General features: G+C 46.3%; 1 protein-coding gene across 3 annotated transcripts in view; it reads left to right on the top strand.

Annotated features, from left to right (window-relative positions):
* STK4 (serine/threonine kinase 4) overlaps window positions 1-12,703 on the top strand; it is a 78,330-nt gene extending 65,627 nt beyond the window's left edge. For 2 of the 3 annotated variants that reach the window (XM_019749730.3, XM_088789105.1), the window contains one exon: window positions 8,372-12,703. In XM_019749730.3, coding sequence (XP_019605289.1) covers window positions 8,372-8,530 — 159 coding nt within the window. In that variant the 3' untranslated portion in view covers window positions 8,531-12,703. The remainder of the gene's footprint in view (window positions 1-8,371) is intronic. The other variant, XR_012491118.2, reaches the window with a different exon arrangement.
* The last annotated feature ends 2,541 nt before the right edge of the window (window positions 12,704-15,244 follow it).

Genomic DNA, 15,244 nt, shown 5'->3' with positions numbered 1-15,244 from the left:
TCCTGTAGCCCCCTAAGCCTCAGTTTCCACCTCTGTGGGATGGGCTAATACCACTTACTTCACAGACGGTTCTAATGCTTATAAAGTGCTGAGCACAGTACCTAACCTCTGGTGCTCGGTTAAAGCCGTTCTCCTCACTGTTAGCGTCGTCAGGTACTTACTCAGCAGCCTCAGGTGGGAGCTTTTTTCTTGCCTTACCTACCTCGTCTGTCTCCACTTCTTAAAGTGGTCCTGCTATGTATAATTTTTTGGCCCACACGCACCCTGACTCACCCACCACCCCTATCATCCCGACTCCTGCCCCCAGGCCAGGCCTAGCACACGTGTCTGACACAGAGCAGGTACTCCCTGCATCTTGATAATTAAAGATTTAATGTTATGTAGGAGCAGTGCAGTGCATCGTGAGACCCATTATTCTTTTGTATTTGGGGTGTGAAATTTCCTATGGGTTCTTGCTGGGAAAAGCCAGAGTCGTGGTGGTAGGAAAAAATCTTGGTTTGGCCAAAGCTTTATTACCTTTGGCCAAAGGCTATTAGAAAACTCACAGAACAAACACAAAATAGTAACAACAAAAGAGCAGGTGCGTGATGAGTAAGTTGTGAAGGTTCATGGCAGAACAGAGTTGGAGTAAATTCTAAGCATGCAAAAGTACTACTTCAAAAGTGAATTTTATCATGTGAATTGAAGGATAATTTTCAATAAATCACGTCCATATTTATTATTACTAACAGTATGCAAGTAACATACTTTATATTATAGGTAAACCTCATTGTTTAAAGAAAAAAATCTTTTGCTTTTCGTCTTTTTGTTCGTGCCATTTATCAAATCATACACTTCAACACACACATACAGAGCCCTGTCTAGGTGGGAGGCTGTCTGGATTCAGTGTTCAGGTTGGTTGAGACCAGTCATCGGGCCCAGGTCCGAGCTCTCGGCCTATCACCAGGCCTCCCTGAGCCAGATCTCTTTGTTTCACCCAGGCTTTCAGTCTGCGTTTCATTCCAGTCTTCTTGGCATATATTTTATATATAGGCAGTCATGTTTTCTTTGGTGGGAATTCTGATAACAGTTCCATGTATTGATTTGAAGTCATCATAAACTCAAAATGGAATTGAAGGAATCCCCAATTGATAAGAGTTTTGTAACTTTTCTTCCTTGTTGGAGAAGCATGAGGGGGATCTTATAAGGGCCTGATGATGAAAGCATAATTTGGCATGACCATACTTTGAATCAGAGGAAATCTCTCATTACAATTCTCACAAGGTTCACTTGAGGAGCAGTATCTTTTGAAACTGAATGGTTTGGTATTTACTTAATCCACACAAGTTGTGATTTAATTGTCAGCTTCCTTGCTTTTATGCTTGACTGTCTGCTCACTCATCTGCTGAGAGATTATTGCATCACCTACAAATCTTACCTTACTGGAGTCACCTCTCCCCAGTCTAGAATCCACTCCTAGACTGAGACAAGAAAGAGTATCTTTGGTGGAACTAAGTCAGTGCCCTCGGTGCCTTTTGACTGACCGTTGTACCTTCTCTCCATTGCCCACCTTCTAGGGCTGGTGTGGGAGGTATGCATGGCATGTTGGTGGCTTCATTTGACTTGTTAGCTTCTGTCAAGCTTCCTTGTCATCTTGCCAAATTCCACAGGTGTGTTCTTTCCTTCTTGTTGGCCACCGTAAAACATCTCTGTGACAGGGCCTCAGCTTGACTCACCTGTCCAGAAGGGTGTGGGTTTAAGAAACACTGTTTGTGACTCTGGACACAGAATGGTGAGTGCTCAGTACAGTCTGTATAGAGTGGAAGCTTGTCCTTAAAGCTTTGGCAGGTCTCTCGTTGATGGTTTTTCTAGGAACATCTCATGACACTGTTTGCACAATAGACTTCTGAGGTGAGGGTTTCTAGCAGCAGAGAAGCAGAACTTTGAAATAGGTCTAAACCCTGTACCTGGGATGAGAACCAGACCCGTTTGTTCACTGTGGGCCTTGTGGCCCAGGCAGGAGGAAGCTCTGCTCCACATTCTAACGTGTTCCTTGTCAGTGTAATTCCTGAGAGTTACCTGTCACTTGTGATGAAACATCAGCCAGATCTTCTCAGTTTTCATCCAGGCAGTTGTGCAACTGTACTGTGTAATTCAGAATTTCACAGTTCCTAAAGTTACGTGAGAAAAAATCAGTTCCCATCAGCCTGCTGTATTCAGACCAGCGCTGGTATCTGAGATTTTGCTGTGGTCTGGCCCAGAGGAAACAAGCCAGAGTCATCTGATGGGGGTTTCTCACACGGAGGCCACTGCTGACTCCTCTGTGTGGTGTGCGTCCTGCACTGTAACGAGCTCATCAAGCTCAGTTCTTATAGCAACAGCAGCTGCTGTTTATAATTATTACTCCATTTTCCAAGAAAGGATTTAAGGTGGTAGCTCCCACTTACCCACTTTCTTTCTGGTGTGCACCAGACACTACGTTAATACATTTTGCCAATATCGCCAAGCCTCACAGCTTCCCTGTAGGAGACATACTGTTATTGTCTACTGAAAACTGGGGACCCTGAGGCACACATTAGACGACTTTCCCAAGGGCATCCGCTACCAAGGGCAGAGCTCCCAGGGAACCCCGGTCCCTCTCACTCAACGCCAGTGCGCCTGCCCCTAAACCCAGCTGCTTCTCCAACAGATACCGCCTTTGATTCTCACGTTACCCAACAGTGTTCCTGGCCTCGTGGAGCTGCCAGTAAAATTGGTTAATTAGATTGGAATTGTGTTCGGCAACCTTGAGTTGAGTCACGGCACCTCAGTTTCAATGCCATGCACACAGTAGGCACTTGGTATTTTCACATGAGGAAAGGTAGCATCATTCATCCCTGTTTTACAAATGAAACCAAATCCCAGAGCAGTCACGGAACTTGCCCCAAATCACCGTCACTGCCAGCAGTGGCATTTGGGAATGTGTGGGACAATCAGATGTAGTTAATGTCAGCTAAATTTGTAATTCTCCCAGTTGCCCCACATTGGTCACTCACACCCACTTCCAGAAACCCTTCCTGTGGGGATTATAAGTCTCTCCCGATTCCTTGCTGTGTCACTTTGGGGAAATGACTTGCTCGCTCTAATCCTCATTAACCTCATCTGTGAAAGGACAGTAATGATAGTTACCTTACAGATGGGTTAAATGAAACAGTGTCGACAAAATGCTTGGCTCAGGGCCGAACACATGGCATGTGTTCAAGTAATTAACATATTTCTCCATGTTTCTGTAGAATCAGTAGTAAGTCAGCCCTGGATCCTGCTAAAACAGGGTGAGGCTGAATTTCAGACTGAAATAATGCCTGCTTTAGATACAGCAGCACATTTCCGGACGCCTCAGTTTTTAAGATCTCTCTCTCCTGCACGTACGTTGTTGCCTTTACTTGTTCAGACCTCCGACCACATCATCAGACAGGGTAAAAGGCAATGCTGAGTGAAGCCGAGGTGTCCGTCAGATAGCAGTGAGTGAGGACAATCGCCAAATGTCAGTACCACCTGTCAGACTCAGAGCCCACCCTTTTCCGTTTTCCCCCAAGAGTGAAGTGTTGATTAGCACCCAGGCGGGCAGGGGAGTCTACATAACCATGAGTAAGAGGCTTCTTTTAGTCTCTCCTTCCGTCTGGGACCTCTCCCAGGAAGAGAGCCCCAAATCCCAGGGCTTGGGCTGTTCTCTCCAGCACAGCCCACCTGCAGCAACAAGCCTGCGACTCTGCGCTTGGCCTTCAGAAAGATCACGTCTATTCATTTGATCTTCTTCTTTCCGTAGTGTGTTTCTTGTAGTAGAAGTTCTTTTTTTCGGGGGGAAAAAGAAATTTACATTAGACATGTCCTTTAGAGCTAAGCGAGGATTGGGGATCTGTTTTGTATAAAACACGGAAATTTTAATCAAGTGAAGAGAGACTTCTTTTGATTTTGAAAGAATGCTGAAAGGAATGTCAGCTCCTTGAGGGCAGAACTCACTCTTTTGTTCCAATCCAGTCTTCTCAGCACCTCAGGGGAGGTGGGGCCTGTTACCTGAGGTGGTGCTAGGGGCGGTGGGGTCACCTGCTCCCTTGATTCTGTGGCTTCCTTTACTGTTTGACCGGAAATGAAGGGCGATCTTCCTTCAGCCCGTATTACACTCAGCACAGTGCCCAAGACAAAGTCGCTGCCTTCGTAGAACTTTCATCCCAGTACGAGAGACGAGCAAAAACATCAACACGGGCCATGACTGTTTTGAAGGAAATAGAGGGGCCGAGATGGAGAATGATGGAGAGGAGGCGACTTTCGACATAAGATGGTGAGCGAAGGCTTGCTCGAATTCTCCGAGGAGTGGACATCTGAGCTAAGGCCTAAAGGACAAGGCAGAACTGGGCAGAAGGGTCATTAACTGCATAGCCCCTGAGGCCGGGAACAGAGTGGCCTGTGTGAGGAGCTGCAATAAAGCGTGGCTAGCAGGTCCTAAGCAAAGGGGAGCGTGGTAGATAACGGGTGGGGGGGACGATGGGGCCAGAGAAGTGGGCCTTTTTGTTGCATTTTATTCTAAGTGCAGTAGGAAACATGAGGTGATGTGATCTGGTTCATTGCTGTATTTTTAATCATGTTTGTTGCGATGCGATGCAAGTGGGTTGGAGGTGGAGATGGAAAAAAGTAGTTGTTGGATTTGAGTTGTACCAGTATTTCAGAGATTAGATCCAAGGATTGGATGTGGGTGGGGGAAAGGGAAGAGTCGGGGATGATTTTGAGCACCTGGGAGGATGGCAGTACCTCTCCTGAGATGAGGAAGGCTGGGAAGTAAGGGGAGGAGGTTTGGGGATGAGGGGGGGGTAGGACCCAGAGCTTTGTTTTAGATGTGGTAAGTTGCAGATTTATATGACATCATCAGGGACCGAGATCCAGTAGGATCTGATCTGGACGTGTTCCCAGGGGAATTCTGGTCTAGAGATAAATGTGGGAGTCACTGTACAGAGAGGATGTTTATCCTGCGGGGATAGGTGAGATACTAAATGGTGGTATTGCCTGTCGCTATCGAAAACAGCTAACACTTCCTACGTGGCTGGTTTGAGAATTTGCTCCTGCAGGGTACAGGCTGTAGCAAAACTGTAGAACCACAGTTATTTTACTACAAGATAGCCATTTGAAATTTATTTATGCCACCAAGGACCAGGAAGGTGAAATGCTACCCTCGGTGCCATAAAACCATTCTCTGAGCTTGTTTTCAGAAAAATCCATATCTGGATGGTGTGACCCAGTCATTAGCGGTGACGGGCTGGCTGTGTTCTCATCGGTCAGGTGTAACTTAAGCCTCAAAGGCCTTCGGGCAAGTCAATTAGCCTGAAGGTGGCTGGGTGCTTGTTGGTTGTGACCCCAGATTAGAATCAAGGGCAGAAAGACTGCACAGAAATCGGAAACCTAGAAGCAACAGGAAAACAATCAGGAAGATGCAGATTCATGCTTACCCATTTGAGGATGGATAAGAGACACCCGGATGCCACGTCCTGTGCCTCACTTCGTGGGGAGTCTGATCAAGTAGCTCTGGGGTGGGGCTCAAGAGATTCCGACGCAGGTTGACTCACGGTTCATACTTGGAGAAACAGTGAGTCTGGAAAACTGAAAAGACCTGTGAGGTCATCTAGGCAGCCCTCGCTTACAAATGGGGGAAAAGGCCCAGGGAGGAGAAGGGGCCGGCCTTAAGCTGCAGAACACGTTGGGAGGCCCGACCAGTCCAGTCACTCCCATTTCTTCATTTTGCAGCTGACTCTCCATCCTAATGTGTGGATCAAAAAGCAAGTCTCCCTCCCAATGCCCCACTCCCCTTCCTTCACTGTCTTTCTTTCTTTTTTTCACAGTATGTATCACCCAATGTAAGAGTACTTTGCTAATTTACTGTGTTGTTATTTGTCTTGCATCACTAAAATGTAAGCTTCACAAGGGCATTGATTCTTGTTTTTGTTTTCACTGAAAAAAATACTCCCGCCTTCCTTCAGAGCGTGGGGTGTGAATGAGTGTGAAGTGCCATAGGGGCCTCCCCAGAAATGGCTGAGGGACCTGTCACCACAGGAATTTTCCTGTGTGTATCCTGTGTGCCTTGGACAGTGCCTGGTCCATAGCAGATACTCAAAGAATATTTCATAAATGGGTGGATGGACGGATGAAAAATATTTTGTTAAACTACAGATAAGTTAGTGGGCATTGTTGCAAGTGCCAACCCTGAGGCACTGTTAGCCCACAATAGAGTATTTTCTTTTTCACTTGTTTGATTCTGGCTGGGATCAGAGGTTACTGGAACAGCTTGTTAATGAGAGGTGAATAGAGACTTTTTAATAATAATAACAACAATAACAACAGTAATAGTTACTAATAACAACAGAGATAACTGCCATTTATGGAATGCTTACTATCTGCCAAATATGTACTATGGGAAGATCCAGGCGAAGAACGTTAACTCCTAATCCTCATGGAGGAACTAGTGTTGTCTGTTTTCCAGAGGAGGAAACTGAGACTCAAAGAGGTGAAGTTATTTGTCCAAGGTTACACAGCCAGTAGAGACTTAGGATCTGGGGTCCTACAGATGAAGTCCTTTGCTACCAGTAACATTCAGTATTAGGTTTGGGGTGTTCTCTCTTGGGAGAGGAATTGGAAAAGCTAACGACGAGGCAAACATCACTTTTTGGGGTGTCTCTGGGCCAAGAATACCAACCTCCTAGATGGTATAAAACTACAGGCTGGAAAGAAAAAGGCATTTTTTTATCAGCCTGAGGTTCCCGCGTTTCCCCACACTCTCAAGTCTTTCCATTCTCAGGTTACAAAGAACCTTTCGTCTTGAACTGTTAGGCTTTTCTCACTTCTCAGACAACCTCCCTGAAGTGGGCCAAGGAAAATTCCTGTGGTGACAGGTCACTCAGCCATTTCTGGGGAGGCCACTGTAGCACTCCACACTCATTCACACCCCATGCTCTAAAGGAAGCAGGGACAGAAAGAGGCCCCTTCACCCACCTTCCTGTACCACTTCCCTGTTGGGGCCTCAGGAACGGGCTGAGGGAGGTGATGATTCTATAAATCTCTCCTAAGACTTGAGGGAGCCTTTTGAGTTCTCGAAACACTGTACCTATTAAACTGGTTGTGAGCTCACAGGATTTATCACCACCTGCTGAGGATAGTGTTGCATTCATTCCCACCCTGCCAGCCAGGACTGGCCTTGCTTGGATGCAGTGAAAACCGCCATCCATATGGCACTGAACCACTCGCCGGCAGCCGGGGACACAGCTTTAGTGAATAGGGAGGTTGTCACGGGTAGTGCCATCTTTATGCACACAAGGTAGCAGGCACGGTGCTAGCAGCTTTCCAGCCCTGATCTCATTTAAGCCTAATAATAAACCTGATGACACACGGCTGCCCCACTTCTGTAGATGAGGAAGGCCTGGCGAGAAGGGGAACTTGCCTGAGTCAATCGTAAAGTTCAAGAGTTGTGCTCCTTCTAGAAGCGATGCTGGCGGAGAATGTGGTCTCTGGGTTTGACTCTTGACTCTGCCACCTATGGCCGTGAGACGCTGGGCAACTTACGTAGCCTCTCTCTTTGTTGACTTGTTCATCTGTAATACGGGGATAATAACATACTCAAGTGAGGATTAAATGAAACAATGTACGTAAACATGTCAGGATGGCTGGCACATAGAAAGGACTACGTAAGTGTCAGTGTTATTATATATGAAGTCCTGTTTTCTTCTCTGGATGATGGAAATCTTAGCTCAGAAGGTTTAGGGTTTCTCCAGCTCCATGTCTCCCACCCCCACCCCAGGGTTATGTCTCTATTCCCAAGACACTTATGTAGCCAATCCACATAGAGTGCTTAGCGTGGGGCCTGGCTGATGGTTAGCCCCCAATGTTAGTGATGATTAGTACGAGTACGACAGCGCCAAGACATTGGGGGGGTGGGAAGGCAAGGGTTGGGGGAGAGCATCCGTGCTCCCTGGTGTGGTGTCCAGAAGGAGGCGTGGTCACTGTCCAGATGCCCATCTCCTGGGTAGCACAAGAACTAGGAGGCAGCCATTATTCTGCATACACTGAGTTACTGTTATTTTAATGCCCTAACAGTGAGTCCATATGTAATTAATTTAAAAGCTAGGGGAGGTGAAAGTTCCCAGTCAAGGCGCTGTCAATCAGAGAGAGTAGCACTTCCGAACTCTTCCAGGGATAAATTGTTTCAGAAAAGCTTGGTGATGTGCCATTTATTTGAATGACCTGTCACCATCCAACCACTGCCCACATGTCCTCCTCTCTCCCTTGCCTCCGGGTGCCTGCAAAGGCTGACATCTCTGCTGCTCTGCCTCTGACCTGGGCTGTGTCATGACCATACTTTCCACTTCTCTTCTAGCTTAAGAGCTGGACAGTGGAGGACCTTCAGAAGAGGCTCCTGGCCCTGGACCCCATGATGGAGCAGGAGATTGAAGAGATCCGGCAGAAGTACCAGTCGAAGCGGCAGCCAATCCTGGACGCCATTGAGGCTAAGAAGCGGCGGCAACAGAACTTCTGAGCCAGGCCAGCTGTGAGGGCCCCGCTTCCACCCTGGCCCTCAGCGACATAAGCTTGTTAGCCAACACTTCTAAGCCGTCACTCCTCCACAGCACCTTCGCGAACTCAGGAACGTGCGCCAGTGGGCTGGGCTGCCTCGACGGTCAGCGTGCCACCCTGGTGTGTGTGTGTCGAAACTGGTCAGGTTTCTTATTTCACAGGACTTTTCTTGGCGCTTTTAAACTCGGTTTTAAACCCCAGGAACAGAGACTCCTAGTTGAGTGATAGCTGGGAAAGTTTTACATTGTCTTTTGTTTTCCTTCTCCCAATAGCTTTCGATTGTTCTTTCTGGAGGACTTTTTTAAAAAATATAAATATGCATATATATATATATAAATTATAAGTAGGTCCTCCACGCAGTGTGGTGGCATCTCTGTACAGGTACAGTTTTAAACCATTGGCCTCTTTTCTGTAAGATTACGGTACTGTGCAACACGAGGGCAGAGGACACCGGGGGCCGCTGGGTCACTCGCTCCCAGGAGCCAAGCTCTCCCGTTTGCAGGGCTGCATTTAAATACTAGGTTTGGGCCAGTTTCCACCACGGTTTCAGCCTTGTGTGGGCCATCCCGGCCTCTGGAGCTGTTGGTGATGTCCAGGGCAAAGCCTTGAGAGTTGCGTTTACTTTGCGGGTCCCAGGAGAAGCCTGGCGCCTTCTTTGCAAATTGGCCTTTGCGGTGTCAGCGTCTCTCATCCACCTCCCCTCTCCCAGCTGCCTAAAGTCACAGCACAGATACTGGCCCAGTGCCTTAAGAAGAGACGTGATCCACTGAGGGACAGGCCTACCAGGAGCTCTCCGCACACGCGGGGCTGTGTCCAGCCCACAAAAGGGACAGGGTTTCCCAAGTTCTCGTCGTTCCCAGGGCATGTTGTTCCCCACTCCTTACAGACCGGGGTAGGGGGCCTTGATTTTATGACCCACATTCAAGTATGTGACTGTTTTCTTTTTTATTTTACTGCTAAGGGGTCTGGAAAGGATCAATGACTATCAGACTAAGATTTGTTCACCAGGAGGCTCAACCCAGACACGTGGAATGCCAGAGCTGGAAGGGACCCTAGACATCATCTGGTCTGACTGAGGCTTGGAGAGGGCAAGTGACATGGCCTAAATCACAAAGCAGGTTAAAGTAGGGGCTGGGACCAGACCTCACGACTCCCCACTCCTGCTTCGCTGAGCCGCACAGCCCCTTCTCCGCGGAAGCAACTTGTGTCTGTTTTGGTTAGGTTGTTCCAGGAAAACCCGCTGATGGAAACGGGTCCTTGCTTTGTCTCCGCAGTGGGTGACTGGCTATGAAGAGATTTGCGGGGGAGCCAGATCATCCTGTTTCAGCCATTGCCTGGCTCTGCACCATCTGCCGGATCGCAGACAAGCCTCATGCAGGCAGCTTGAGGGCCAAAAGCAAATCAGAGGGCTTATGACAGGCCGCACTGAGCCCTTCCTCAGCCTCAGCTCAGCCACTTGTCATTTAGTCCCTCCACACAGAGGAGACAGTGGGGAAAGTCAAATGTGTTTTCATTTTCAAATGAGCTCTTCCTCTCAGATACGGGGCTGTGACTAGGTTGCACCTAAAGATACTGTAATTTGACTCCATAATTGCTTTTGCTTCCCAACCTGGGAATCAGTGGAAAGGCAGGGAACGTTCCTCTTCTGTGGCCACATTCTATTCTTTGCTATTAAAGCAAGTTTTTAAAAATGCAAGAGGCAGTTGTTGGTCCGCAAGCCAGTTAAGCAGCTACCATGTTTCCCAAAAATAAGACCTAGCCGGACCATCAGCTCTAATACGTCTTTTGGAGCAAAAATTAATATAAGACCCAGTCTTATTTTACTATAATATAAGACCTGGTCTTACCTAACATAAGACCAGGTCTTATATTGTTTGCTCCAAAAGACGCATTAGAGCTGATGGTCTGGCTAGGTCTTATTTTTGGGGAAACACGGTATATGGCAGATATAGAGAATAGAGGACAATTTGAGGATCCCACTAGAATAATAAATGGCAGCTACCATTCGTTGGCCACTTATGATATGCCAGGCACTGAGCTAGGTAGGCTGTATGTGTCAGCCCCATTTCATAGATAAAGAAAAAGGTTCAGAGAAGGAAAAAAAGTTCTTTCCCAAGGCAGTACAGCTAGTCAGAGGTAGAATCAGGATTCAGAGCATCACATGGGACCAGTATTTACAGGGAAAAGGAAAGTCACAAGTCTCTTTAAAAGGAAGCAACCACCTTTTCTTGTACAGACTAACTCCTAATGGGCATTTTTAAGTTGGGAAAAATCTGAATTAGTAGTCAAGTCTGACAGCCAAGTACGTGAGTTTTAGAAACCAATGCATGGAGCAGCCATTCCCCACCCACCCCATCTGCTGTGCTAATTAACAGTCCTGCTTGAGTTCTTTTAAAAAGGACTTTGCACTTGGCCAGACAGGAAGGGACTGCCCTTTTCTCCCTTCATAAGCTAGATCTAAGTAAAAGAAGGTTCAGTTTTTCCCCATAAATTTTCTTGGGTCATGACTCTTGATCTGGAATTTATTTTGTTTCAAGCATGTGTGCACCCAACAGGCTGGTCCAACAGAGTACACAGTCTAGCTAGACAGAGTCCTTTGCCAGAAATCAATTTCTTTTGGATCAGATAAATTTCCTGACAAGGTGTATTTGTTTTCTAGTGATAGGAAAGCAGAGGAGCAAATCCTAGTCATTTTTTTTTCCTTTGAATTCTAAATTCAAGATAGGTCAGTTTGCTTTCATTGAGCCCTGAGCGTTAGTCATTGCTTGAGCATTTGGGACTCAAGCTTCCAGGTAACTCTTAGCCCCTCACTTATTCTCTCCTAAGAAACGATGACCACCCCCACCCCCGAATTGTGTCTTTAAAAAACTCGAATTCTCTAAGAATATCTTAATTGCTTCCTCATCAGTAATTTTGAAGCAAATTTCTATTTTTCTTTTTCCATTGCCCCTTCTCCCAAGCAATTGGATTGTTGGATGAATGTTTGGAGGGAGGGAGGGATGGATGGATGGATGGATGGATGTTTGGATGGATGGATGGATGGATGGATGGATGGATGGATGGATGGAGAGATAGTTAGAGAGATGTGAATGTTTGGATGGATGGATGGATGGATGGATGGACAGAACCAATTCTCTGAAGCAACTTAAGCACTATAGCCTTAACTCCTTGAGACTATAGATTCTGATCCAGGAAATGTTTATTGAGCACCTGCCAGATGCCAGAAATTTATTACACCATTTAAAACTCAAAAGCTTTTACCAGTATCAGAAATGAGAAAGGTGACATCATTATAGATCCTACAGATATAAAAAGGCTAATAATATTATGAACAACTTTATGCTAATAAAGTTGTTTAAATGAATTTAAATGAAATGGACAGGTTTTTTTTTTTTAAGATACAAGGTACTAAATTCACTCAAGAAGAAGCAGATTCTGAAGAGTCCTGTATCTATTAAAACATATCAGCTCTGGGAGATACAAGTATTATTGTCCTCATTTTACAGATAAGGAAACTGAGGCTCAGCGAGATAAAGTCCATTCGTAGCTAGAATATGGCAGAGCCAGGATTCAAATCCAGTTCTCCGGATTCTTATTCTAGTGCCCTTTCTAGCATACCATGTTGCCTCTAAATATTACAGCTCTTATTTACTAGAAAGTTGTTCCTGCCCAATCTACACCCTCCCACCCCATCCTTTCTTAAGCACTGTTTGTGTTTTCATCAGGATTATATTCGTTGTCTTTGGAACCCATGCCCTTATTTGTGTTTGGGGAAAATAAAATCCTCTTCACCAGCTTACACTCAGACCAACTTTGAAAAAAAAAAAAAGCATACATGCTGTTGCAGATGTACAACTTTAAAATGTGAAGTTTGTAGGTTTAACTTTTTGTAACAAAAACTAATAACACTGGCTTCAGTGCTGATTTGAAATGCTATTTTATAAGGTTTGGATGTAAATAATCAGTCACAGTCAGCAGTTTGTATATGTATGAGACATAGCTTCCTCCATTGCTTTTTTTTTCTTTCTTCATTTGAGATGTTTCCTATGTGCTTTTATGTTGGAATTGTTCTCCCTCCTTCGTTCTTCCTACACCATATTACCTTTGTTTTAAATAAACTATACTTCGGACCACAGACTATCCTCTTTTTAAAAATGAGACCCTCCATCTATAGCCTGGATAATGGTGTTGTGAGCCTTCATGACATTGACTTGTGTTTATTCTAGAATCCAAAGCCAGCGAGAGGTAGGTAGGTAGGATAGAGAGTAAATTTGGTTGGACCCATACTGTGTGCCTGGTTCTAAGCTAGTTGTCAGGGATATAATGGGAAAAAAAACAGACACAGTTCTTGCCGACCAACCAGTTAGGGAGTCATTGGAACACACGAGAACACAACCCTGGAAATACTGTGGTAGAAGGAGGTACACAGCCTGTGGATAGAGGAGGAAGGTGTGATCGTCAGTTCTGCTGGAGTGTCTAAGGAAGCAGGTAAAACATCCTGAAACTTACCTGAGGGAGAAATGGCCAGGTGCAGAAAGCATGGGAAGGGAGGGAGAGAAGGCATCCTGGGCAAAGCGACCGGCCTATCCCAGTGTGCGTCTGCCTGCAGAATGACCTTGAAGCCTCCTTCCCTGTCTGTCGTTGCCTGAAGCCAGGCCAGGCACGGCCCCGCCTTCTGAGGGAGCACCAGGAACCTGCCCATCACATGGCCCGTCCTTACCCAGAATAACTCCCTAGCCCGGCCCTGCGTGCTCTTCGTCTTTCAAGTTGCCTTCACAGCAGGGAGGGAACAGAGTTACACCGAAAAGTAAGTTAGGGCTCTTGAGTCAAACTGATCTACAGTATTTCATAGAATAGTTCTACAGTCTATTGGTATGATTCATGCTATTCTGCCCACTTTTCTGCGAGTGGAAGTGATGTGTTTCTTGTTGCCTGATTTACTCACCTCGCTCCCTGAAATACTCAGCGGACCTTCCTTCCTGTTGCCAGGGTTGACGACAGATGCTCCCTATTGATCAGACTGAGACCCTATGGCCAGGAGGAGGGCAGGAGAGACGAAGTATTAGGTTGGTGCAAAAGTAATTGCGGTTGAAAATTACTTTTGCACCAACCTAATAAATTGACGTTTACTGAGCACTTATATGTCAGCCACCATGCAGAGCCTTTTAGGTGGTTTCATTTTGTCTCAGACTTTGAAGTACATAGTACTACAGCCCTGGCATAGGTATGTGATTCTCATAGTGTGCAGTACTGCCCACTTGCAAGTGTTCTGGAAATGTGTCAGAGTGTTCTCATTGTAACAAGAACTGCAGGGCCCTATCAGCATTTAAGGGGCAGAAGCAGGGATGCTAGATGTCCTGCAATGCATTCTGAGACAGTCCGCCCAACAAAAAATTGTCCTGCATCCAGCACCAGATTCATACATCACACTGGACACTTATGTTGGTGGGAAACTTGTTTTTTATAAAAGCACCTGATGCTAAAGCAAACCTCATTTACATCTCAACACAAAGTACAGTAAGACCTCACTTAACATCGTCGCTAGGTTCTGCAATTTTAAGGGAAATAACGTGTACCGAAACCAGTGTTACCACAGGCAAACTGGTATCAACAAGAGGAAAGTTCCTATGGCATCTCACTAACATGGTAATGAAAAGACGTTGAACGAGATGCTGTTATTTGAGGACCTGCTGTACTTTTTCTTCAGGGAACTACTCCTCTGCTGTCTGTGTCCTGTGAGACCATCCGTGATATTCCTCCATCTTTCCCCCAGCATGTGATGGGCATGTGACCCAAACCAGTCCATTTAGACTCAGTCTTCAAGGAATTCCTAGCTTGAGCAGAGTGATACATAAAATGGAGGCAGTTGTCACAGGGTCACTTGAATTGCGGTGCCCTAGAGAGGGGATGCACGGGCTCTACCTACCTCCATCCCTGTGTCACCCTCACTGCTATCTTTCTCAGAGCCTGGCGGTTTAATTTTGCTTTGATCCTAGCCGATATCTATCCAATGCAGTCATTTTTGCTTCAGTTTTCCAGAGTTGGATTCTGTTGTTTGCAACGAAAGACACCTGACTGATGCAGCAATTGGAACTAGAGGGGAGTCACAGCAACATGTCCTCCAGGAAATGTGGGTATTAAAAATGACTGAGCTGTCACGAGGCAAGACACAGCGAGGCTGCTGCTCGTGCTCTGGCCTGAGACACCAGCAGACCATGGGACGCAGTGGGCAAGGGCTACTTCCTGTGTTAATGACCACAAGGGGGTGACTCGTAGAGAGCGGGTTGTTTCTATCACAGTCCAATCTTAAGGCGGTGAGGATTGCCCAGGCCGAGGGATAGAATGTCTTATTTCTAACTGCACCGAATAATGTAAAGGGAAAGTTAACAAAGCGAGGCCAAACATAACTGGGGTGGGGGCGGGGGCCGGAATGAAACGGAGAGCATTTCTCTGACCATGGTGAAAGATTCTCTTCGGACGTGCAGTAGGGCTGAGATCTTCAAAACCAAAGTTGGCAAGGGATTAGGCAGATTGCTGAGTCCACAGCCCTGCTACACTGATGAAGTTAGGCATTGACAGACGAGTGGGAGTATGACAAGTAGAATGGCTAAACGAGAGGACATGGGAAAAATCCGAGGCAATCTAAAACTCTGGGTGGCAGCAGCCCCCTTCCCTC

The sequence above is a fragment of the Rhinolophus sinicus genome, chromosome 13 (genome assembly GCF_057876585.1).
Source record: "Rhinolophus sinicus isolate RSI-liver-muscle chromosome 13, RSI-T2T, whole genome shotgun sequence".
Lineage (NCBI taxonomy): Eukaryota > Metazoa > Chordata > Mammalia > Chiroptera > Rhinolophidae > Rhinolophus > Rhinolophus sinicus.
Note: the sequence above shows the minus strand (reverse complement) of the source record. Positions and strands in the feature narration are given on the sequence as shown.